This window comes from Nicotiana tomentosiformis, chromosome 1 (assembly GCF_000390325.3).
Source record: "Nicotiana tomentosiformis chromosome 1, ASM39032v3, whole genome shotgun sequence".
Classification (NCBI taxonomy): domain Eukaryota; kingdom Viridiplantae; phylum Streptophyta; class Magnoliopsida; order Solanales; family Solanaceae; genus Nicotiana; species Nicotiana tomentosiformis.
The window spans coordinates 108984421-109007936 of record NC_090812.1 but is presented as its reverse complement, the minus strand read 5'-3'; the positions used below and the strand labels follow the sequence as shown (position 1 = coordinate 109007936).

At 38.4% G+C, this 23516-nt stretch overlaps 1 protein-coding gene across 1 annotated transcript; it reads left to right on the top strand.

The window, feature by feature from the left end:
- The first annotated feature begins 1819 nt into the window (after positions 1-1819).
- Positions 1820-2317, top strand: LOC104104001 (ethylene-responsive transcription factor ERF098-like). The gene has a single exon (XM_009611983.4). It carries the CDS (start codon positions 1820-1822, stop codon positions 2315-2317), a length of 498 nt encoding a protein of 165 aa, XP_009610278.1.
- The last annotated feature ends 21199 nt before the right edge of the window (positions 2318-23516 follow it).

Genomic DNA, 23516 nt, shown 5'->3' with positions numbered 1-23516 from the left:
AACACAAGAGCAAATGAGTGAATGTAAAAATTCTAATGAATGGATAAAAGGGGATATTTATAGTTTTCTCCAACGGCGGTTCGCATACTGTAGCGGCCGACCGTTAACTGACACACATTTAATGCTTTGAAAACTGGACCGACGGGACGTTTCAACTATTCTTATCACTTACGTCACGAATTCGTCGTCATGATTTATTGGAGTAAGAATCGGAAGCTCGTATCGTTTCTCGTCATCTACTCTCCGAAAAACAAGGGGATTTGACGTCATGTTTTTGTCACTTATGTCATGATATATCAAAATGAGAATTTGAGGCTCATATCGTTTCTCGTCATCTACTCGCTGAAAAGCAATGGGCTATCTGTATACGGGTAAAACCGAGCTCGATATTTGATCGAGCTTCCGAACCCCCTTGATTAGGCCAGGGTCAAAATATCTATGATCGGGTGAAGTCTAGCTCAAAGATCGATCTAACGCCCCACACGATCGGCCAAAGATCGAAACATGGTAATTAAGATCGAACCCAAAGCATTGTCAAAATTAGCCATCGAAACCATCACATTTGCCCTCGAGTTTACCGAAGGCGTAACCGGTCCTGTTTTCAACGGCCTCGAAGAAAGTTTTGCCAACTCATCTGACAGGAGTCCGTAATTCTCGCCATTAACCAATCATTATGGCAGAAATCATGGAACGACTCAAAAAGGAAACTAACGGTCCGCAAATCAAGGACTTTTGCTTTTTACAGAATAATAAAATAATATCTTAAAAGGTAGATCTCCCATAATATAAAGGGGACTTGACAATTCATTAGACACATTGTAACATACACTCATAAGCAGTACATTACCGTTATTCTTATTTCTTTGCTATCTTGGTGTCAATCAAAGTGCACTCAATTCAAGGGTGGCTTGCATTCTTAAGCTGAAATCATCCAATTCCTATGATTTGCAGTTATTTATCGCTATTTATTTCAATTGTAATCTAATTTATCGTTTTATATCAAGTTAATCCACATGTCCTTATAACCACTTACAAATTCAATTGTTATCCGATTTTGAGGGTAAACAATACGAATATTAGCTCTATGATAATTATTTCTTCAATTCATTAAAGATCCTTTTCAAGTAAGAATTTTTTATAGATATCCAATTAAAGCAGGTTTATTTTGCTGCTTCTTCGAAGCTGCATGTATACTCCAAGTTGCTTTGCGCGAAAATGTTTTCTTTTTCAAATACTAATTCGCTTCAATCTCTGCAAAAACACTGGGCCGTCGCAGTATCGTTTCTCGCACTGGGCGGACTACCAAATTGGACCATAACTTCTCATTTATTCGCAAGAAGTAATAGTATATCCAAATAATGAGAATTTAATCTTTCGTTTGTGAACCAAAAATTAGATTTCCAATTTTTTTAAACGGAATATTATTTTTTCTAAATAGTTTCATAATGACCGAATATTTTTACATCTTATATTCCCTCTTCCATTTTCTTGAATGTGTTAAATTCCTAGTACAATTTGTAAACATTTTTCCTTGAACTTTAATGCTTATCGGGTAAGGCCCAAATATATTTTTATGCCTAGTCAATTCTTTCATGCCACCATCACCAACGTTGCCACCCATGACCCTAAACCCGAACCCTTTGTGGAAGAAGTCAAGATAGAATCCACTTTGGTCAACGGTCAAATATGACTACGACATTGCTATTTATAGCAGTTGCTATGCATATACCTAAACTTCCACATTTTAGCACATTCATTATCCTTAGAAACTAAAGCCATAAAATCGAGAAACAAACACTAGATCAAGATAACCAAGGTGATGGACTCCAACGAAGATCAGAGAGGAAGAAGAGAGAACAAATACCGAGGCATACGACGAAGGCCATGGGGAAAATATGCAGCGGAGATACGTGACCCTACCCGGAACGGGTCACGCCTTTGGCTAGGCACCTTTGAAACAGCTGAAGAGGCAGCCCGAGCATATGATCGGGCTGCCTTTTCTCTAAGGGGCCACCAAGCCATCCTCAACTTCCCAAACGATGGACATTACCATCACAATAATAATACTAAAGTACCTCTAGGTCCTGGACCAAGCTACGCGTCATCCATGGGAAACGCGCACATGTCGGCCTCTTCTTCTTTACCATCTTCTTCTTCAGCTACTGCTTCTTCTGATCAACAAGAGAATGTGAGATTGGAGGGACATGATCATGAAGAGAAGGTTATTGAATTTGAGTATTTTGATAACAACCTTCTGGATGAGCTTCTCGGCTCACAAGTTCATCGCCAGGCTAATAAACGGCCCAAGTTTTTCTAGGTTGTTTTGAAGAAAAGCTTGAAATGTTTAGGTCCAATATGGACTTGTTAATCTGTTATTATCATGCTATTTCTGATTCCTTTAATTTTTTCCCCGAATTATATGCCAACTTTCTTTGTTGTTTTTTCTTCATCCTGATTTATGTTCTTTCTATGTACTCACAAGTTAAGACGATAATTAATTTATTATGTCTGGTACCTAGTACAGTACGCAGTACAAATCCAAATGTTTTGGTCATATATAACCCCTAATTAATAACTCCTCATATTATTATCCTGAGCTTCTCCCTCGTTAAGGAGGTACCGTTCTCTGTGTCCAAATCTAATATCGTATTGGCAACACAACAATAAAATGATAGATTATAAATTTAATGTATTATATATATACTAGTTATGTTGCCCATATTTCTTTGTAATTTTTGTTGATATAGAAAGATAAAAAACTTGTAGCAAAATTCTATAAAACAAATATACTTATAATAGAAGACATACATATGTAATATTAAAAAAGCCCAATATGTAAGAAAAAATTACATAGAAAAGAATAAACACAAAAAATCCTACTGAAAGTATCACATAGAAATAAGTATTCGGCTTCTTCTTTTTCTGAGTGTTCTGGTACCAATACATTAGTGTTACATATAAAAATAAAAATTAATAACCATGCCAGATCACTTTTACATCAAGTGCATAATAGAATAATATGAGAGTAATTCTTTTTCCTGTATAATATCTGCAAAAGAGAACCCAAGAACATTGTGCCTCTAGGCTATTTAGTACAATCATAACCAACTATTATTAGATATAATACCCAAAAGATATGAAACATGTGTATTTTCAAGCACAACACAATTACATTGTCTATTATTTGACCAGTTTAGTAGCTAGTGAGCCTTTGTCATTCCAAATCAACAGCATAGACGAAGTTTATATTCCCTTCACTTCCAATATATTGCATTGTGTAACATGGTTCACATGATCCATATTTTGAAATATGCTGAAATCAAAAAAGGAAACTATAGTTAAAGCTTCTGCACACAAATGTCATATATCATTGATAGACATAAACCATGGATCCTTCACACTACTCAGATTTAACCATAGAAGCATTTTTAGTGTCGTTGCACCTCTCTATGCAAATCTTCCCTTGTTCGCTTTGGAGTTGTTAACTTGCATACACCGTTCCCTCTGATATCTTAAAAACTATGACATTTATAACGCTGTGAGAGCTTTAATACTTGAGTACGGGTACTCCTATCCGCTCTTAACGTTTATGTTTTCAAGGCAAAAGCACAACTCGTCAGCTGCTGCCTGGGTTGACTGGGGACTTGTAACTCAATTTTCTGAAAAAGTAAGAGAAGATGTGTTATACGGGGGACTTTAAAAAATAGAGTACTAAGAACATTTTTAGAATGAAAAGAAGTTGTTACTCATCACCATTATGTTCATAGGTTCTAATAAGATCATAACCGGTTTATTTGCTTTGCAAAACATCTTGATCAGAACTTAAACGATATTCAATAGGAAATAGATGTAAAGTATTTTGATATCGACATTCAGTAATAGACAGGGTACTGATTCATTAACTTCTTCAAGGTTTCAAAATTTATGTGCTCCATTGAATCATGGTGTGGGGAGCGCGTCAGTTGCACCAGATGATTGCAAGTTCAAATATTTAAATGAAATGAGGTAAGAATAAACATTTAATAAGATTTAATTTACTTTGCCGATCCACATTAAGGATGAATCATGAATGTAAGATCAAACTGTATTTTGTTACTTCATGCAAGAACACTGGAATTCTGCTTGATAACAGGTTTAATGAAATGATATAGGCATACGGGACATCATCTGAAACTACGAGATAGGGTGACCTTATTTCATCCTGCTTCTTAATTATGTTTTCGTCATAAAAGTTGCTCAAAACAATGAATTAATTTTGACATGCTCACATGATGCATTTCCGCAATCCCTTATGGCGATCAAGCAATTTTAGTACATCTTATAAATTTTATTATCATACATTCAAAGGAAAATAATTGTCTTGAGATTTTCAGGGAAAGATGTTAAGCCCATAGCAGTAACTTGTTTTTCTCTTTTGATTAAACCCGTGATAGTAAATTAAGACAAAATGGTCTTCAAAACAATCCCATACTATAAATATCAAATGACCCCTTTGGAAAATATATATTGGTGATGTAAAGAAATACAGTGATAACTCTCAAGGATCTGATCTAGGCTAAAATGTTAGACTATCATTTTAACCTTGAAAGTCTTAGATGGTGACCGGAGCCTCCGTGAAAGACTCAATACGAGCAATACTTTAGCAACCAAACCAAGTAAATACATCAGTTTATAAAGGAATTTAGTTGTTAGAACTTATGCTTCTTAAAATCATGTCTAAAGTTTTCTGTTTCAAATGTAGGTTTTTTCCTCTATCTAAAATAAATTGTGCCAAACTTGTGTTTGTTTTTTTAGTTTCTAAAGTTAGGGGAACTTTGTACTATGGTTATTCACAATACACTAACAGAGAAGCATGGTCCCTGATCACACAAAAACCTAGGAACTTCCAATTTGCTAAACCATAACATGATTTCCATAAAAACTGGAAGAACAAAGACTGTTAGTTCATAGACATTAAAAAAATATCATCAAGGTTATTTCATACTGGAAACTAATGATTGTTAAGAGAAGATCATAGTTTTAACTATATTTATTCAGAGAATGTCAATACCTGATGCAGAGGTAGCAAACATCTTATGTCTATAAGGTTCTTTAAAGGTAAGAAAAATATGGACTGTTAACAACAATATTGATCATAGAATAATGAAGGAAAAGAATTAAACTTAGTTTATTGCTTACGTGATTGAGTGTCCTGAAGCACTTTCCCCTTGTTTTTGTACTACCCACTTCGTTCCAATTAAACCTATTTGTTTCAACAGCACAAATCGAATCAACATTTATTTAAGTATGTCTACAGAAGACTGGAATATAATCCTAATAAAATGATATACAAAAAGACAGTCAGATGGAGCAAATGTAAAGGCCTTAAGATAGTTCAAAGAGGAAAACCTAAGGTTCAGGAAGAAAAGCTTCAGAGAACAGAAGAAGAGAAGTTCCATCTTCTGTATACTTCAAATATTCGTTGTTTAGTTACAACAAGTTGTCAGTTCCCTTTACTGTATCCCTCTGATCATTCTCCTTCGATTTGTCATCATTATGTGCAGCATTCCATCGTTTATTATCACATGAATAGGGAATCCTCTTACAAGGAAAATTGATCTTTCGCATAGATTTGGAGTTGGTTTTCCACGCAGGGACTTTAGGGCTTTTGATAGCGACTTTTCGATTGCTAAACGTAGGGGTGTTCAAAATCGAATCGAAACCGAAAACCGAACCGAAATCGAAACTTAATGGCTTATTAGTATCGGGTTAACGGTTTAACGGACGGGGAACAGATTGAATTTTTTTATTAACGGCTTATCGGTTTGGGGGCGGATTATTCAATTTTCTTAACGGATAATCCGTTAACCCGTTAAGAATATATATATATATATATATATATATATATATATATATATATATATATATATATATATATATTAAATATCAAAAACCCTTTCACTTCTTCCAGTACTTTATCTCTAAGTTCTAACGCCTAATTCCTAAATAATCAGAACCCTTACGTACTATGCATCAGAAGATCCCAGGCTTGGCTTAGCTTAGCTTATTCTCCCACCCTACAACAAGATTGTTTAAGCTGCTGTCTATGGTTCACCTCTGCTTTTGTTTTTTTAAACTAATGCCTGCTGTCTATGTTTAATAGAAGAACAGCAGTGTTGTGCCACAACTTTTTTCACTCTACAACACATGACACACTACATCATTCTTATGTAGGCGTTAACAGACATGTATGTCTGGACTCAATGTGTAATTTTCTATTCTGAATTTGTATGCTAGGCGGTCAGCAAACAATTAATGCACGCAATATAGATTGAATTATGCCGATAAACCGCCCGATAAGAGCTAAACCAATACCAATCCGCCCGACATCTTATCGGATGGCTAGCGGATTAATACATTTAAAAGCCGATAACCGTTAAGAGTAATTAACCGTCCAATCCGCCCGATAAACCGCCCTAGCTAAACGGTTGTGAATTACTCAAATACATAATGGGTTTTGTAAACGGTGAAACTTTTCATAAGGAGAAGATATATGTTTTTAAAATTTTAATGCAAAAAAAGGAGGAATTAGATAAATTATCATTCTAATTGAAGAGATGTGCCACGTCCCTGGTCAATGGCCTTCTATATATATATATATATATATATATATATATGAAGCCTCAATTAATTAGGGGGGATTTGCTAGCGCTCAAATATCAGCACAACATGTTATTGCACCTATACAAAAGTGTTTACAAACTTATATATTTATACATTCTTATATATTATTATACAGTATTTACAAACTTATATTAATAATGCATTTACCTTATACAAAAGTGTATAATAATTAAACATGTATTAATCTGGTATAAAAGTATATAACAATGTATAAAAACCATCTCTAGCTGTAGTGACGAACTTCTTTTACGATTTCAGTTGCAATTCTTGTTCAAAATCAATCCAAATCTCCGTCAAATGACTATAAATTTTACAGACAACCTCCTCAAACTATTTCCAACGAGTCTAAACAACAATACCCACTCCAAATTTCTCAAAAAAATGATGGGTTACCATTCTAATCTAATTTTCTATACCCAAATCCTACTTCTTCATGATGGGTCCATCCCATGTCATGTGACAAGAAGACAACTTCCTTTGCTTTGAATTGTCAAGCCAACTAAGCGCACAGTAAGGAAGATTTTTACAGTAGACCGTTGTTTAGTTTCACAATATTATATTTGACTGTTGCTATTAACATGACATCACTAATGCACCTATGAAGTAATCCTAAGCACTATAAATAGGTGCCTTTACTCTTAGTTGTAAGGCATACCAAACAGAGAAAATAAGAGAGCGATTCAAAGCGCGAGAAGAAAAATACTTTGTGAGAGAAATAGAGAGTTTGAGTGGTATTATAGTGAGGTGAAAAATCATAAGAGAATTATTTCTTTTGACTGTATAGTGATTTTGGAGTATTTTACTCGGTATCATAAATTATAAAACCTTGCTAGTAAAATCAGAGTTCCGTCCCCTTCTCCCATGCTGAGTCACAGGCAGCGCCTCGAAAAGCACGGACGAGCCACATGCAAGGAAACTTGCACGTGTGGTTCTGGCCGGAGGCTAGGCTAAACCTCCCTCAAAGCCATGGCCATTGTGATCCTACTTCAACAACCTTCTCGTAATACGTAAAAAAAGTATCCCGATCCTGTAGGAGTGAGGTTTTTCCTTTATTAGAAAAGTTTTTCATGTAAAAATCTTGATATCCTTGTTTCTCTTATTATTGCTGTTAGTTACTGTATTTTAGTAATTCGCATTTAGTATAATTGTATACGTGAATATTATTTCTGTGTGGGTTATTTTCCAACAGTTAGTATCAAAGTACATGTTCTACTCATTCACAGAAATATTATTTATGGTCGATTTAACTCTATGACCAAAAAATATCCGAGTAAAAGTGATAAGATTCAATGGTAATGATGGTTTCTCCATATCGCATAGAAGGATGAAAGATCTGCTCATCAAACGAGGGTTAGACAATGCATTAGATGACAAAGAGACAAAGCTTGAAACCATGAAAACTGAGGATTGGACAGCCATGGATAAGAAGGTGGCTAGTTCAATCAGATTGTACTTGTCAGATGAAGTGCTCAATAATGACGACGAAAATAATGTATATGGTATTTGGAAAAGACTAAAAAGTTTATACATGCTCAAATACTTAACAAACAAGTTATTTTTGAGAAAGAAAATATATGCTATTCATATGAGTGAAGGTACATATTTCTTGCCCCATTTAAATATGTTTAGTGGATTAGTCACGCAGTTGAAAAATCTTGAAGAAACAATCACTGAAGTAGATAAGGCTATCTTGCTTCTAAACTTTTTTTTCATTTACCTATGATAACTTGGTAATAATGATCCTGCATGGTAGAGATACCACCAAGTTAAAGGAGGTCACATCAAATATCCTACTCAATGATAGATGAGGAAGAAGCCTGAAAATTATCAGGGACATGCTCTTATCATGAAAAACAGAGGAAGAAGTCTTTATAGAGCTTTGAGTAGCGGTGATACATCCAAAGGTCGTGGAAACTCCAGGAACTGATCAAAAGGTAAAAATTGCTACAGTTACGGTCAATCCGGTCACTTTAAAAGAGATTTTTCAAAGAAAGGTCGTGGCGAGAGCAGTACCCAAAAGAATGATGTGCACAACGATTGAGAAGAAGGAACGCATGCACTTAGCAAGCTAAGAGTCAAAATAGGTGGTTGGCATGTCAGCATCCTACCATGCCACATCGGTAAGAGAATTCTTCTGTAGGTACAAAGCAGGAGACGTTAGGACGGTCAAGATGAAAAATACCAGTCACTCAAAGATTGTGGGGATTGGTGACATTTGTATCAAGATAAATGTCGTATGCACATAGTTCTAAAATATGTGTGGCTCGTACCAGATCTACAGATGAATTTGATTACAAGGATCGCTCTAGATCGAGGTGGGTACACGATTCACTTCATCAATGGAAAATGGCGGCTCACCAAAGGATCATTGGTAATTGCTAAAGGAGTAGCTCCACACATGTTGTACAAGACAACCGCTAAGATATGTGAAGGTGGATTACATGCGGCTGTAGCTGATACACCTGCTGATCACCGGAGATTAGACCATGTGAGTGAGAAGGGATTGCAGATCCTAGCCAAGAAGTCACTTATCTTCTTTGCAAAAGGTACAACTGTGAATCCCTGTGATTATTATTTTTTGGAAATAACATAGGGTATCGTTTCAATCAACTCAGGGAAGAAAATCGAATATATTTAGTTTAGTATATTCTGCTGTTTGTGGTCCAATGAATTAGAATCAATGAGAGATAACAAATAATTTTTTATATTTATTGATGATGCTTCACAAAAATTATGGATTTATTTCTTGAGAACAAAAGACCAGGTATTTCAAGTTTTTCAGAAATTCCATGCTCTGCTGGAAAGGGAGACACGTCAAAAATTAAAGCGTCTCAGGATGGATAACGGAGAAGAGTATACTTCAAAGGAGTTTGACGACAACTTCTGAACACATAGAATTAGAAATAAGAAGACAATTCTTGAAAACCCACAATACAATGGTTTAGTTTGTCACGACTCAAAACCTATAATAGGTCGCGATGGCTCCCAATGCCGCTGTTAGGCAAGCCAATACGTGAACTTCTAATTTAGTTATTCCTTTTTAACTTTTAAAAACAGAAATTTCCTTAAATACACCGAATAAAAGTAAAATCTCATGGAACCGTACTTCTTTCCCAAAAATACAAAGGGTGAATAATACATAAACCACAGTGATAGTAATAATAAGTACAACGGTGCATAACAACTAATAGCCTCCAAAACTCGGTGCCACAAGTGCATAAGAAATCTAGAGAATATACAAAACTACTATAGCTACTATCTGAAGTAAAATAGACACAAACAATAAATAAGTTAGAGTGAGACTACGGTGCTGCAGATCGAAGCACGGCAAGCATCTCACCACTAAGTCTCCGTGAAAGTGTGTTTACGCGCCCGTATAACCACTTGAAGTACCTATCTCAGTACATGCACAATCAGTACAGAAGTGTAGAATGAGTACGTAAAATAATACGTACCCAATAAGTATCCAGTCTAACCTCGAAGAAGTAGTGATGAGGGGTCAATTTGGCATTTACTAGTGGTCAAATAGTAATAAAATACATAAAGTAGACACTAAAGTCACTAAAATGTCATAACCGGCCTCAAAGGCATGAACGCAACTGATACCAAAATCAAATCAAATCTCAAGTATTAAGCACGAGTCTGCCGAGGCGAACGACCCGATCCCATAGGAAGAGTGGTACTCAGTACTGCCGAGGCGAACAACCGGATCTCATAAGAATAGTGATACACAGTATCGCTGAGGCAAATGACCTGATCCCATAAGAATAGTGATACACAGTATCGCCGAGGAAAATGGCCTAATCCCATAAGAATAGTATTACTATACTGCTGAGGCGAACGATCCGATCCGATAAGAGTAATTTACAACACTGCCGAGACGAACATCCTGATCCGATTAGAGTAGAAAACTACCTCACTTGCGAAAGTACATGTGAGTCGAGAAGACACAGATCTATTGTTCGTCAAATATTCTAAAATTTTCAAAGTGAGAGGCTTAATCAATATTTTGTTCTAACCTCAATCTCAGTCATAAATTAAGAAAATCAAATACACAGGGTAAATACAAATAGAACAATTAAGACATGATGTGAATCTAAGTCTACCCGGACATAACATAAAAATAGCTAAGTACGGACTCTCGTCACCTCGTGCATACGCAGCTCCCACAACGATTAGCACACAACAATTAATACACCAGAGGAGATAATTCCCTCTTACAAGTTTAGGTATGAGACTTACCTTCCAAGTTCACTATTCAACTCTTAATCTCACTAGAAATCTCCAAACGTCTCCGAGTGATCTGAAACTAGTTAAAAGTCATATAAAATAATCAATATAAAAGTTCATAATTTAACTATTAAACTAATTTTCAACCAAATTCGGAAAGTCCATAAAAGTCACCCCGGCCCCACGTACCCGAATTTCAAAAAATTTCGAAGATAAATACTACCCATGACATTACGAACCAAATATATAATTTATTCCCAATTACATAATGAATTTCGTGGTAAAATCCCATTTTTACCAAACCTTAAGTTTCCAACCAAATCCCATAATGTTTACTTATTTATATGTTAAAATCTACTTATAATCTATGTATTTAACTCAAACATGGGTATAATTCACTTACCTTGTGATGCTTGATCAAATTCCTCTCAAAAGAGCTCTCAAAACCGGACAAACCAAGTGAAAATGAGCCAAGTCCCGTATTAAAAATCAAGTATGCCCAGGCCCGTTCTTCTTGCGATTGCGGAAAATGCCTCGCGATCGCGAAGGCCAATTTCTCCCAGCTGCCCATGTACTCTTCACATTCGCGACCTCATGGTCGCGTTCGCTATGATCAACTGACTCTGCTCTTCGCATTCCACCAGTCGTGTTCGCGAAGGCTAACAACCTACCAACCTCGTGCCTCTCCTGCCTTCTTTAAGTTCGCGATTGGGCCTTCGCGTTCGTGAAGAGTAGCCATGTCCTCCTTCGCATTCACGGACCATTCTTTGCATTCACGTAAGGAAATCAGCTGCCCCTCCAAAATTTCTTCTTTGCAATCGCGGGATACCCTTCGCAATCGCAAACCACACTAACATACCAGCACACAATCAATTTTCAGCTAACTTTAACTTACTCTGGGTGGTCCGAAACACACCCGAGCCACTCGGGACCCCGTCCAAATTTACCAACAGGTCCGTAAATATACTACAGACTTACTCGAAGTCTCAAAACACATAAAATTATACCAGAACTATGAATCACACCTCAAAACCCAATTAATCAACTTTTAAGCTTCAAACTCATTTTAACGAACTCCGAACACAACGAAACATACTTAGACAACTCGAAATGACGCTAAATTTTACGCACAAGTCATAAATGACAATACAAACCTATTATGAGGCTAAGAATTCCAAACGGATATCGATAACACCAAAATTCACTTCAAGACAAACTTAAAAAATTCTAAAGCCTTCAAAATGCCAACTTTCAACAATAAGCGTTGAAATGCTCCGGTCTGCCCGAATCTCGATCCAAGCATATACCCAAGTCCAAAATAATTATACGAACCTATTAAAACCTTTAAATCTCAATTCAGAGGTCATTTACTCAAAAGCGTTGATTCAAGTCAAACTTGACCACCTTAGGCCACTATTATGGAACTAAGTGTTTCGAATTAAACCCAAACCCTTCCAAAACCAAACCAACAATCACCGTAAGTCATAAAATAGTAAAAGCACATATGAAAAGTCTTAAATAGGGTAACGAGGATCTATAAAGTAAAACAACCGATCGGGTCGTTACATAGCTGAAAGGATGAATCACACTATTATTAAAAAAATGAGAATTATGCTCAAAATTTCAAAATGACCTATGTCATTTTAGGTTGAAGCAGATTGCATAGCATGTTACCTGATTAACCGAAGTCCATCAGTTCTATTAGAGTTTGACATTTCGGAGAAAGTTTGGACCAACAAAAAGGTGTCCCACTCCCATTTGAAAGTGTTTGGATATAAAGTTTTTGAGCATGTGCCGAAGGAGCAGAGAAGGAAGCTGGATATCAAAGTTATTCCCTGCATCTTTATCGGTTATAGAGATGAAGAGTTTGGTTATAGATTGTGGGGCCCATAAAGGAAGGAGATCATCATAAGCAGAGATGTGATCTTTAGAGAAGATGTGGTCGGGATTGATGGTGATCAATTAACAAAGACAAAAAATGATAATGGTACATTTATTAACTATGTTAAAACTCCTAATGTATTTGTGTAACGACCCGGCCGGTCGTTTTGAGAATTTAAATCTCGTCCGGCGGTATAAAGCCCTGAGCAACTTCGTATTATGTGCCTTGACTTGCATGCGTGGGTGAATTCAATTATCGGGTGATTCGAAGTGATTTGGGACACTTAGTCCCTAAATGAGAGCTTAAGTCTTAGAATTTGGACCGTAGTCTGAACTGTGTGAAGACGGACATGGAATGGAATTCTGCCGACTCCATTAGCTCCATTGAGTGATTTTGAGCTTAGGAGCGCATCCGCAATGTATTTTGGAGGTCTGTAGTAGATTTAGGATTGAATTGACGAAAGTTAGATTTTCGGTGATTTCGGCCGATAGTGAAAATTTTGATGTCGAGCTCGGAATGGATTTACGAGAGTAGCTGTAGGTTCGTAGTGTCATTTGTGACATGTGTGCAAAATTTGAGGTCATTCGGACGTGGTTTGATAGGTTTCGACATCGGTTGTAGGAATTTGAAGTTTCAAGTTCTTTAAGTTTGAATTGGAGGACGATTCATGATTTTTAGCGTTAGCTGATGTGATTTGAGGGCTCGACTAAGTTCGTATGGTGTTTTAGGATTGGTTGGTATGTTTGGTTGAGGTCCCGGGGGGCTCGGGTGAGTTTCAGGTGCTTAACAGATCAAAAGTTGGATTTGTGTTGCGGCTGAAGTCTTCATGCATCTGTCATTTTTGCACCTGCGGTAGAGAGACCGCAGGTGCGTGATCGCACGTGCGGAGAGGCAAGCGCAGAAGTGGATCTAGGATGTGTGGTCAGGGGTCAAAGGTGCGAAGGGAAATGCCACATCTGCGATGCCCATAGATGCGCTAAAGGACACGCATGCGCGGAGGAGATCGCAGAAGCGGACAATAGTCCGCAAGCGCGCACTCGCAGGTGCGGCCCTTTTTTGCAGAAGCGGACCCAGCCCTCTTAAGTCATTTCCGCACCTGCGAAGGACATTCCGCAGGTGCGGCATCGCAGGTGCGACCCAAGGTCCGCAGATGCGGAATAACTGGGCAGAAAAGGGGCAGATTCCAGGGTTTGAAGTTCACTTCACAAATTTGATTGAGAGCTCGATAGAAGGCGGAATTTGGAGAGATTTTCGGAGGAAGATTTTGGGTAATGATTCTTAACTCCCTTATGGTTATATTCCAATAATCTATGCTCGAATTCATCGTTTAAATTCGGATTTGGGGTGAAATATTGAGAGAAGTTCTTAGGCCAAAATTTGGGGTTTTGATCGAGATTTTGGTGTCGGATTTTAGTAAATTTGATATGGCTAGACTCGTGAGTGAATGAGCTTTCGTATTTTATGACTTTGACCCGATTCCGAGAAGTGGACCCCACAGACGATTTTGAGTTAATTTCGGAATATTCGTTAAAATGTTGATTTCTATAATTAGATGAGTCTATTATTGTTGTAATTATGATATGTAATTGCTTTTGGCTAGTTTTGGGCCATTCAGATCCAGATATTCGTGAAAAGGGCATTCTTACAGATTGATTGAGCTTAACTCGAGGTAAGTATCTTTCCTAACCTTGTGTGGGGGAACTACCCCTTAAGATTTGAGTCATCTATGTTGATTGTAATCTGTGTACGCGAGGTGACGAGTGCGTGCTCGGATTTATTTGTGGAAAGTTAGCCTTTTAGAGTTCTTATGTCCTTATATTCACCATATATGATGTTATTTTTGATTCGTTTGAATTCCCATTGGCTAGTTTCACCTCTACATGATTTGATTAGAGATAATTGCTTTAGGATTCACTCTTATTGTCTATTTGACCCTTATTTGACTTAACCAAAGATTATACCTCTTCTATCGTCGTGCTATATTTTACATAACTGCTTATCTTTAACTGAAATCATTATTTTCTCGTCCTATAATTGTTTAGTTTTAATTGGAGTTATGATTATCTTATGCTGCTTATCCTTACTTGAATTGTTCAATATTTCTCGTAATGGCTCAACCTCAAAAGGAGTTTAGATAACCTATATCTTAGTTGACTTGCCATTATTTGGAACTATTTGACTCGTGTTGGCTTCTTATTGTTGACTTGAATATTGTGGAATTGTTGCTACATTTTTATTTTGTTTTCCCTTGTTAAGCTGTTCTCCTTGTGCCTAGCATTCTTTACTGTGGTTATTCCTTGTGAATGAGTTCTACTGTTCTTGTGATTTAAATTCTTGAGTTGACTTGCTCGTCGTACTTTGCATTTCTATCATTGTTGCTTTTGCACTCGTTGTGGTGATGTACGAGGTTTCTATCGTGTTATAGTTGTTATCTCTGTTGTTTGCGCTGCATATTTAAATTGGGACTACGGACGTATTCCGGGAGATACCCTAGCACTGCATATTTAAATTGGGACTACGGACGTATTCCGGGAGATCCCCTTGCCTTGCATATTTACTTTGGGACTCCGAACGTATTCCGGGAGATCCCCAAGCACTGCATATTTACTTTGGGACTACGGACGTCTTTCGGGAGATCCCCCAGCACTGTATATTTATTTTGGGACTACGGACGTATTCCGGGAGATCCCCCCGTACTGCATAATTAATTCGGGACTACGAGATGGTATCCCGGTAGATTTCCCCTGTGGTTTTATCTGTGTTCGAAGATTCTAATCTTCCATGCTTAGGTGTCACAGGGTGACTTATACTCGAAGGATATTACTTGAAAAGTTTATATTTGAAAAGTATCTATCTTGAAGGAACTATGTTTGAAGATATTTATTTGAAAGGGGTATACTTGAAAAGTATTTATCTTGCAAGAACTATGTTTGAAGGCTAATTATTTGAAAAGTTTATATTAGAAAGGTTTTATCTTGAAAGAACTATGTTTGAAAGATATTTATTTGAATGAAGTATATTTCAAAAATAATTTCTTATTGGAAAGGATTATATTCTAAAGACCTCAATTTAAAAACTTACGGGTGAAAGTTTACACTTGAAGGATTTGACTAACTTATTGGGGTTGTTAGCTGAGGCCTGATGTGAAAATTATTGCAGCTGCTGAGTTACTACTTGCCTTTACTGTATTGTGATTTTTTTGAATTTGGGTTATGTTTTCGTTCATTCTTCTGTGTCTTATTCTGGCGTTCCGCTGTTACTTCCTATTTGTTTTCTTCCTTATTGCAGTTGTTATGTCGTTAGACATATCGCAGGGTCCTTAGATAGATGTCATGTTCTGTCATCCCTATACTTATGCTTGTTTAGTTTATTAGACCAGTGGGTATCTTGACTAGTCCTCGTCACTACTTTACCGAGGTTAGTCTTGATACTTATTGGGCACCGCTGTGGTGTGCTCATACTACTCTTCTGCACAATTTTTGTTTTTGTGCAGACCTAGGTATTTGTTCGTTAGCTAGTTATATGGACTGTCGCTGCGGAAACTCAAGGTAAACCTGCCGCTGCATTCGCAGGTTTCGGAGTCACCTTCAAGTTTTCGTTTTGCACTGTTTATTCTTATTTCTGGACAGTTGTATTTAGAAGTTTTCTAGCAAACACTCTGTAGAGCTTATGACTTGTACTACCGGTTTTGGTAATTGTAAGAGATTTCTATTTATTTTGTTAGATGTTAATTAAATAATGTTGTTTCAATTAATGTTAGGGTTACCTAGTCCCTAAGACTAGGTGCCATCAAGATACCAAACGGAGGGAAAAATTGAGTCGTGACAGTTGGTATCAGAGCTCTAGGTTCATAGGTGCTACGAATCATAAGCGAGTTTAGTAGAGTCTTGCGGATCGGTACGGAGACGTCTGTACTTATCTTCGAGAGGCTACATAACTATTAGGAAAATCTCACTTCTTTCATTCCTATCGTGCGAGCTTATTAATCTCGAATTTGAACTTTTATCATTCCATTCTCTCACAGATGATGAGGACACGAGCTACAGTTATAGACGATGCTGCTCTTGGAGCAAGTATCATTAGAGGCAGAGGCAAAGGCCGACGAGGAGTAAGTGTCGCAGCCAGAGCACCTACCATAGCAGCAGTTGAGGAGCCGCCAATAGTTTCAGTTAGGGAGCAGGTACCAGAGGCGCCTGCTATTACCCCCGGACTTCAGGAGACTTTAGCACAGTTCCTAAGCATGTTTGGTATATTGACTTAGGCGGGGATATTCCGGTTGTACCAGTTACGTCACAAACCGGGGGAGGAGCCCAGACTCCCGCCGCCCACACTCCAGAGCAGCGAGTTCACGTTGGTTAGGTTCCAGGTGTCATGGTAACACAGGCCGTGGTTCTAGTTTAGCTTATGGTCAGAGCAGCAACATCCGAGGAAGGGAAGCTTAGATTTGCACGGTTCAAGAGATATAACCCTCATACATTCAGTGGTTTGGCTTCAGAGAGTGCATATGATTTTTTGGAGGAGTGCCATAACATCCTCCGTACTATAGATATTATTGAGACGAGTGGGGTTGCTTTCACTACGTTCCATCTTAAGGGAGCCACTTATCAGTGGTGGCGGGCATATGAGATGGGTAGCCCTGCTAAGTTAGCTTCACTTACATGGGTTCAGTTTTCAGAGATGTTCCTGAGAGAGTTTGTACCTCAGTCCCGTCGAGATGCATGGCGCACAGAGTTTGAGCAGCTGCGCTAGACACTATGTCAGCGTCAGAGTATGCCGTGAAATTCAATGATTTGGCCAGGCATGCACCTGCTTTGGTCGCCACAGTTAGAGAGTGTGTCCGTAGATTCATTGAGGGACTCAGGCATGATATTCGATTCAGCATGGCTGAGGAGTTAGAGTCAGATGTTTCGTTTCAGCAGGTGGTAGGGATCGCTCGCCGTGTAGAGGGCAGGTGGGATTAGGAGGAAGAGGACAGGCGGGGCCATAAGAGAGAGTACATACGAGATCAGCAGAGAGAGGACAGGGAGGTGAGGAGGCCTCGTAGACCGGAGAGATCTACTGGTCCTTATTTTGGAGGCAGGGTACGGCATGGTAGAGGTTTTGTGGGTTAGCCAGTTTGGTTTGCACTTCAGGCTTTGCACAGTATGTCAGGTGCTCATGGGTCTCAGAGTACCCGTACCGCACAGTTCGCACAGCCACGTCAGCAGAGAGGTTGCTTCGAGTGTGGACATACCAGCCACAGGGTGAGAGATTGTCCTAGACTCCGGACAGGTGTGTCACAGCGGAGTATTCAGGCAAGTAGAGGGCGCCTAAGAGGGGAAGGCCCGGCCCGTTGATGTGTTTCGTATAATAGGCTTGAGGCCACTGCGCCAGATGATGTCATACAAGTATGCTTTTGATTTGTTACAGAGGGGCACCATTCGTATTTTTGATTCGGTTTTGCTTATCGGGGCGAGTTCCACTATTTGTTGTCCCACCTATAGGTGAGTTCATGACTTAGTATTATGTTTATGTGTTTACCCCTGTTGGAAGACTCTATGAGTGGTAGCCCGTGTCTATCATTTGTTTCTATTCATTATCGAAATTTTCGAGACTAGAAGTGAATTCATGTTGTCCATTATGGCAGGCTTGATGTGATTCCTGAGTAAATTGGTTACGATTTGTGATTTGATACTCTACTGGGGTGAAGGCTTAGTAAGTGTTGTGATTTTATTGGCAGAATTGAATTAGTGGAAGATTTCCATTGGTATGATGTGTATTCGACTTGTGATTCAGAGTTGAGGGTGAGACCCTCGCGATTCCATGTGATTTGATATGTTTGAATCGGGCTGAGTACCGCGGTAGAAGTTATATCAGGATGGGACCCTTGTGTTTGTTTATATGCTTTAATTCTTTCCTTGTTATATTGTTTTGTAGGTTAGTATTGATAGAGAGTTGTGCATGTCGGGCTTGTTTTGTAGTTTCCTTATGTGTTTCTCTTTTCATATTCAGTCAATTTCATTCGGTGCTTCTTGAGTTTTAGCTTGCGGTGTGTGTGCCCGGGGGTGTTAGTTATGACTTGTTGATTCAGGTGTATAATTAAGAGGTCTTCATGTTTCTTGCATCGTTGTCAGTGTTGTGGAGGTTTGAACAGGGTTCTAACGGATATGAGGCTAATTGCCGGTGATGGTTTTGATTACGGGCAACTATTATGATCAGAAATGTTATTATGGGCCTATGTGTGGTGTGTCTTGTTGTGTGGTCGTACCTTGTGGATGTAGGCATGAGTTGTTACAGCTGGTTAAGACTGCTATCGGTTATAGATTTAGAATCGGGTCATTTGAAGACAAATGGAAGTTGATAATTTTGACTCTAAGGCTTATTGGTGTTGATAGAAAGGATAAATTACAGATGGAATGGTGTCGTTAGGCTTATGTGGATTGGGGTGATGTGGGTTCCCCAGCGGGTGTATGTTGAATATGTGCTTTCAGTGATTGAAGACTTCGAGGTGATTCTTAGCACGTTCGAGGACGAACGTTTGTTTGAGAGGGGAAGGATGTAACGACATAGCCGGTCGTTTTGAGAATTTAAATCCCGTCTGGCGGCATAAGGCCCTGAGCAACTTCGTATTATGTGCCTTGACTTGCATGCATGGGTGAATTCAATTATCGGGTGATTTGAAGTGATTTCAGACACTTAGTCCCTAAATGAGAGCTTAAGTCTTAGAATTTGGACCGTAGTCGGAACTGTGTGAAGATGGATCCGAAATGGAATTCTGTCGACTCCTTTAGCTCCGTTGAGTGATTTTGAGCTTAGGAGCGCGTCCAGAATGTATTTTGGAGGTCTATAGTAGATTTAGGCTTGAATTGGCGAAAGTTAGATTTTCGGCGATTTCGACCGATAGTGAAAAATTTGATATCGAGCTCGGAATGGATTTCCGAAAGTGGCTGTAGGTTCGTAGTGTCATTTGTGACTTGTGTGCAAAATTTGAGGCCATTCAGATGTGGTTTGATAGGTTTCAACATCGGTTATAGGAATTTGAAGTTTCAAGTTCTTTAAGTTTGAATTGGAGGGTGATTCATGATTTTTAGCATTAGTTGATGTGATTTGAGGGCTCGACTAAGTTCGTATGGTGTTTTAGGATTGGTTGGTATGTTTGGTTGAGGTCCAGGGGGCTTGGGTGAGTTTCGGGTGCTTAACAGATCAAAGGTTGGATTTGTGTTGTTGCTGAAGTCTTCAGGCATCTGTCATTTTCGCACTTGCGGAGAGGCAAGTGCAGAAGAAGATCTGGGATGTGTGGTCAGGGGTTGCAGGGGCGAAGGGAAATGCCACATCTGCGATGCCCGTAGATGCGCTAAAGGACACGCAGGCACGGAGGAGATCACAGAAGCGGACAATAATCCACAGGTGTGGCCCTTTTTTCGCAGAAGCGGACCCAGCCCTCTTAAGTCGTTTCCGCTCTTGCGAAGGAAATTCCGCAGGTGCGGCGTCGCAGGTGCGACCCAAGGTCCGCAGATGCGGAATAACTGGGCAGAAAAGGGGCAGATTCGAGGGTTTGAAGTTCACTTCACAAATTTGATTGAGAGCTCGATAGAAGGCGGAATTTGGAGAGATTTTCGGAGGAAGTTTTTGGGTAATGATTCTTAACTCCCTTATGGTTATATTCCACTAATCTATGCTCGAATTCATCGTTTAAATTCGGATTTGGGGTGAAAAATTGAGAAATGTTCTTAGGCCGAATTTTGGGGTTTTGATTGAGATTTTGGTGTCGGATTTTAGTAAATTTGATATGGTTAGACTCGTGAGTGAATGAGCTTTCGTATTTTACGAATTTGACCCGATTCCGAGAAGTGGACCCCACGGGCAATTTTGAGTTAATTTCGGAATTTTCGTTAAAATGTTGATTTCGTTAATTAGATGAGTCTATTATTGTTGTAATTATGATATGAAATTGCTTTTGGCTAGATTTGGGCCATTCAGACCCGGATATTCGTGTAAAGGACATTCTTACGGATTGATTGAGCTTGACTCGAGGTAAGTATCTTGCCTAACCTTGTGGGGGGAAACTACCCCTTAGGATTTGAGTCATCTATGTTGATTGTAGTCTGTGTACGCGAGGTGACGAGTGTGTGGTCAGACTTATTTGTGGAAAGTTGGCCTTTTAGGGTTTTTATGTCCTTATATTCACTGTATATGATGTTATTTTTGATATGTTTGAATTCCTATTTGCTATTTTCACCTCTAGATGATTTGATTAGAGATAATTGCTTTAGGATTCACTCTTATTGTCTATTTGACCCTTATTCAACTTAACCAAAGATTATACCTCTTCTATCGTCATGCTATATTTTACATAACTGCGTATCTTTAATTGAAATCATTATTTTCTCATCCTATAATTGTTTAGTCTTAATTGGAGTTATGATTATCTTCCGCTGCTTATCCTTACTTGAATTGTTGAATATTCCTCGTAATGGCTCAACCTCAAAAGGAGTTTAGATAACCTATATCTTAGTTGACTTGCCATTATTTGGAACTATTTGACTCATGTTGGCTTTTTATTGTTGACTTGAATATTGTGGAATCGTTGCTACATTTTTATTTTGTTTTCCCTTGTTAAGTTGTTCTCCTTGTGCCTAGCATTCTTTATTGTGGTTATCCCTTGTGAATGAGTTCTACCGTTCTTGTGATTTAAATTCTTGAGTTGAATTGCTCGTCGTACTTTGCATTTCTGTCATTGTTGCTTTTGTACTCGTTGCGGTGATGTACGAGGTTTCTGTCGTGTTATAGTTGTTATCTCTGTTGTTTGCGCTGAATATTTAAATTGGGACTACTAACATATTTCGGGAGATCCCCCAGCACTGTATATTTAAATTGAGACTACGGATGTATTCCGGGAGATCCCCCTGTCTTGCATATTTACTTTGGGAATACGGACGTATTCCAGGAGATCCCCCAGCACTGCCTATTTACTTTGGGACTACGGACTTATTCCGGGAGATCCCCCAGTACTGCATATTTATTTTGGGACTACAGATGTATTCCGGGAGATCCCCTCCTTACTGCATAATTAATTCGGGACTACGGGACGGTATCACGGTAGATTTCCCCCGTGGTTATATCTGTGTTCGGAGATGCTAATCGTCCATGCTTAGGTTTCACAGGGTGACTTATACTCGAAGAATATTACTTGAAAAGTTTATATTTGAAAAGTATTTATCTTGTAGGGACTATGTTTGAAGATATTTTTTTGAAAGGGGTATACTTGAAAAGTATTTATCTTGCAAGAACTATGTTTGAAGGCTAATTATTTGAAAAGTTTATATTAGAAAGATTTTATCTTGAAAGAACTATGTTTGAAAGATATTTTATTTGAAGAAAGTATATTTCAAAAATAATTTCTTATTGGAAAGGATTATATTCTAATGACCTCAATTTAAAAACTTACGGGTAAAAGCTTACACTTGAAGGATTTGACTAATTTATTGGGGTTGTTGGCTGAGACCTGATGTGAAAACTATTGCAGATGCTGAGTTACTACTTGCCTTTACTGTATTGTGATTTTTTTGAATTTGGGTTGTGTTTTCGTTCATTCTTCTGTGTCTTATTCTGGCATTCCGCTGTTACTTCCTATTTTTTTCCCTTCCTTATTGCAGTTGTTATGTCGTTAGCCATATCACGGGGTCCTTAGATAGATGTCATATTCTATCATCCCTATACTTATGCTTGTTCAGTTTATTAGACCAGTGAGTGTCTTGACTAGTCCTCGTCACTACTTCACCGAGGTTAGTCTTGGTACTTACTGGGCACCGCTGTGGTGTACTCATGCTACTCTTTTGCACAATTTTTGTTTTTGTGCAAACCCAGGTATTTGTTCGTTAGCTAGCTGTGTGGACTGTCCCTGCGGAGACTCAAGGTAAACCTGCCTCTGCGATCGCAGGTTTCGGAGTCACCTTCAAGTTTTTGTTTTGCACTGTTTATTCTTATTTCTGGACAGTTGTATTTAGAAGTTTTCTAGCAAACACTCTGTAGAGCTTATGACTTGTACTACCGATTTTGGGAATTGTAAGAGATTTTTATTTATTTTGTTAGATGTTAATTAAATAAAGTTAGGTTTACCCCTTTCCTAAGTCTAGGTGCCATCACGATACCAAACAGAGGAAAAAATTCGGTCGTGACAACCTGTATGTAATCTTTCCACAGGTCATGAAGAATGGCACATGAAAAGTGTAGATGAAGAGGTTGTTGAGTAGGGGGAGCACCTGAGTCCATAAGAGGAAGAAGAAGAGGAGCAACAATAACAAGAATAAGGACAACAACCTTTGAGAAGATATAAAAAGTAAAGGTAGAGTCCATGAGGTATCCTTATTCAGAGTATTATATCCTCGTCACTGATAAGGGGGAGCAAAGAATTTCAAGGAGGTGTTGTCTCTTCCAGAACAAATCCAGTGAATAAAAGTAATGCAAGAAGAGATAAAGTTTTTACATAAGAATGGCACGTATGAACTGGTTGAACTTCCAAAAGTCAAAAACGCACTCAAGTATAAGTGGGTCTTTAAGCTCAAGAAAGGCGAAAATGGCAAGCTAGTCAGATCAAAGCTCGATCAGTGATAAGAGGTTTCGAACGAAAGAAAGGTATTGATTTTGATGAAAATTTCTCACATGTTATCAAAATGGCTTCTATTCGAATAATTTTGAGCTTGGTAGCTAGTTTAGATCTTGAAGTGGAGCAGTTGGACATGAAAACTGCATTTTCTATATG

Coding starts and splice junctions, on each gene's coding strand:
- LOC104104001 (XM_009611983.4), top strand. CDS start 1,820: ATGGACTCCAACGAAGATCAGAGAGGAAGAAGAGAGAACAAATACCGA.